At 46.4% G+C, this 3,510-nt stretch overlaps 1 protein-coding gene across 1 annotated transcript in view; it reads right to left on the bottom strand.

The window, feature by feature from the left end:
• Positions 1-888: 888 nt before the first annotated feature.
• Positions 889-3,510, bottom strand: part of AKAP8L (A kinase (PRKA) anchor protein 8-like) — a gene marked incomplete at its 5' end in the record, with an annotated part of 9,780 nt that continues 7,158 nt past the window's right edge. The window contains 4 exon segments of the mRNA XM_010288248.1: positions 889-1,380; positions 1,849-1,944; positions 2,811-2,941; positions 3,449-3,510. The exon segment at positions 3,449-3,510 is cut by the window's right edge and continues 29 nt beyond it. Coding sequence (XP_010286550.1) covers positions 889-1,380; positions 1,849-1,944; positions 2,811-2,941; positions 3,449-3,510 — 781 coding nt within the window.

The raw sequence follows: 3,510 nt of genomic DNA, 5'->3' as shown, positions 1-3,510 counted from the left end.
TAGAAACTAAGTTTCCTTCATTTCTCCCTCCTTCCAGGAAGGAGAATCCGTACTCCAGCTGATGACTGACTGAGGACAACTTCAACCAAGCATTCACTGCTAACACAGGTGCCTACGTCAGCTCCATCTGCAGTGCTGAAGCGAGGAAAGCTGAGCCGAACCCAAATCACAAACCAGACCACGAAGACACAGGGGTTGTAGACTGGTTCCAAGCCTCCAACCTCTCACAAGCTTTACCAGGGCACCAGAAATTAAGGCAGAGTCACAGGTAATCTCAGGACAGTCCTTTTATCTCCACCCACCAAAACATTCATCTTTAAAATGAAAGCATTTTACAAACAATACAATGTTGACATCACTTAGTTTCGCTCCGCATTAAAAGGAAGAATAAAACATCAGAGGGAATATTACAATCACATGGAAGTTAATGCAGAACCTTAACAGTGTACACTGCAGAAATTAAAATCCTGGAATAGAATTTCTGATGTTTCCGGACAGACAGGCTAAGGGGAAAAAACACATCTTTGTTAAATATAGAAAAGTTTCAATTCAAGGGGAAGAGGTTTTGTTCGCCAGATCGTGAAGTAGCACTGGTTTGCACACATGCTCAAAAGGAAATTCTCCTAGTACAAAGCCATCTAAAAAACAGAGACCGCACAAAACCTAGCTACTAAAATTAAGATTTGGTAAAAAAAAAAAATTCCTCTATTTTCCAAAAAAATCACTTTACAGGTCAAGGCTTCCACTGCCTAAGTGAGTTTAGTAGAATGAGAACTCAAAAGATGTGCTATGAAATTCACAGATACAGTTATGTTTAAAAAAAAAAAACCCCAACAAACCAAATAAAATACACCAGGTCTTTTACACATCCATTTCCTCATCAAGAGTTTACTCCACATCCTCATCCTCTTGTGCTGCAGCAGCTTCCTCACTTTCTTCTTCCTCCTCATCTTCTACCTCCACACCTTCTACTGGCTGTGGCTCTTCTTCCTCAGGGAGGGATTCCTCCGCAGGCGGAGAAGGCTGCTCCTCCGTGTCTTCTGCGTCCGGCTCCACCTCTGTTTGTGCTTGTGGCTGTGCCTCGATTTCTGTCTCTGTCCCTGTTTCTTCTCGTTCCCCCTCATTTTCAGCTCCTCCTGGGTTCTCTTCGGGATCCTTGTTTTCCTCATCTAGATTTTCCTCCTCTGGATTTTCTTCTTCTTCTGGATTTTCCTCTTCCGGATTTTCCTCTTCTGGATTTTCTTCCTCCGGATTTTCCTCCTCATCCTTGTTTTCATCTGCTCCTTCTGCTGTTCCTTCCTCTGCATTTCCACTGGCTCCCCCTTCTCCTTCCTCATGCTCCTCTTTTTCTTCCGGGTCATCCGTAAAAGGATTCTCACCCTGAAAAGGGAAAGACAAGCATTTGTCTGCTGCGAGTTTATCTCTAGCTGCTTTGAGGAATTCGCACAGGGTACACGCCAGCAAACCCTCCCAACAAGTTTAGAGTAACGGTTGCACCGAAAGCAGTCAAGTGAGCAGCTCCTGAAAGCAGATGCCGCCTCAGAAATTCAAATCCACGCTAACATTAGTGGCGACAGCGCAACGGTCAGGTCTCTGGCCGAAGTTTAAGCTGGAGGCCTTGCTCATCCTGTTCGGTGTAACGTATGGGGCAGGCGATGACAGGTGAAGTCATCTGCATCGTAGAGACTCGATGACCAGCAACCAGGAATCCGATATCCCAAATTGCCTCAGGTTTCAACTAATAACCACCCTCAGTAGTCAACAGCAGCCACCGCAAAATTCCTACAGCACGAAAAAAAATGTGACTACCGACTTGACTCCACACCAAACCACTCCGCAAATACCTACCTTCAGGTACCGCTCCAGCTTCTTGCTGATTAGTTTGTTGTTGAGAATACTCCTCGCAACTACTAGCGACGATTTCTTGGACTGCTCCATCATAGCCTGTACGGGAAGACAAAAAAACAACCCCAAAACACACTTAGATTTTGTTCCGAATTAATTTGAGGCCAGTAATTAGTCACAGCTCAGCAGCAGATAACACAACACAGAAATATTTAAGACATCTGTGATTTTCTGCACGTTCCCCAAATTCTGTGCTGCGGAAAGGTATCAGGCAGCCAAGGAAAAGCCACGTGGGTTGTTTCACCCGCTTCCACCAGCAGGATTGTTTCATCTTTCAGTCTCCGGGGACTGAAGTTGAAAGTCGGCGCATGTTGATTCTGCCGAGGCGTGGGGAACGAAGGACGGCCGAACAGCCGAGCGCTGCAGGCGGTAACGCAGCCTGCTCAACATGGCCACAGTAGCGTGTCAAGATTTACAGTCACAGGTCGCTATATGTATTTTATACCAAGAAAGAGCTGTCGTCTGACAGCCATCACCTCGGATCACTGCTTGTAGGTATAGTAAAGCTTGTAACAACATCAGCGTGTATGTGTGCGGAAGCGGGGAAGTCAAAGCTGTTTATTTGCAAGAAACAAGGTGAGACGCAGGATATCTTCTTTTCAGCTTGGCACAAGGCATCATTGAAGGTGCTTTAATCCCGCAAATGCCTTGTTCGCCAGCTTTTGCGAAGAGGAAGTTTCTGGGGACACAAGAACAGTTAATTTTAACTGCAGACTCTGTGGAGAGAAGTTTCTAGGGACACAAGAACAACAAAATTAACTGCAGACTGTGGAGAAAAGCACAGAAGATGAAGAAAAGTTCTCCCTGGTTTCAGGAGCCACATGAACTAAAACCAGCCAAATTTGTGCTCCTGTTATTGCAGCTGAAGCCTGCAAGAGCCCCGAGGCACCAGGCTGCCCACTCACCCGGCGGTTGTGGTTGTGATCGAGCGACTTCAAGTGTTTCTGGATGATGCCGTACTGCATCGGGATGAAGAGGTCACAGGCAGCACAGTGAGCCGCCTCCACCTTTTTAATAAAATGCTCCATGCCAACATCTAAAAAGGAAGAGAGGAAGAGTATTAACTGGAAAATAATCCATGGATCTGTGGTGTATTCCACGTTTTACTCCAGCCTGTGCCACAAACTCCTTTTTAACGCTTCCAGCGGCATCAAAACAGTCTTCGCGGGCAGCAGGAAAGGAGCCAAGCAGAGCGTGCATTACATACAGCCAGGTTAACAGAATACCGGCGGCCCAGATACAAGCCTGGCCGCACGCCGCAACGATGAGCGACGCGAGCTGCAGCTGCATCAGCACTGCGGCTTTGCAATAACAAAATAATCTCTTCAGCCAGCTCATCATTTATCTCGCATCCACAAAGCCAGGTACTAACAACCTGAAGTGGCTGACAGTGCACTTGAACGTACAGAAGGTTTTACTCTTCAGCAACACCAGCAGGTCCCCCCCTTCCCTCCCCCCCATTTTTTACTATTTTACTGTTTATGGAGTTGACAAGGCAGCCGATACACGACACTCTTGCGAGCACACGGGTAGTAAATCTTACCTTGCGTAAGATCTTGGTCCCTGTAAATCTGCTGAATAACTGCGTTAATGTCTTCAATTGCT

The sequence above is a fragment of the Phaethon lepturus genome, unplaced genomic scaffold (genome assembly GCF_000687285.1).
Source record: "Phaethon lepturus isolate BGI_N335 unplaced genomic scaffold, ASM68728v1 scaffold27705, whole genome shotgun sequence".
NCBI classification, from domain to species: domain Eukaryota; kingdom Metazoa; phylum Chordata; class Aves; order Phaethontiformes; family Phaethontidae; genus Phaethon; species Phaethon lepturus.
Note: the sequence above shows the minus strand (reverse complement) of the source record. Positions and strands in the feature narration are given on the sequence as shown.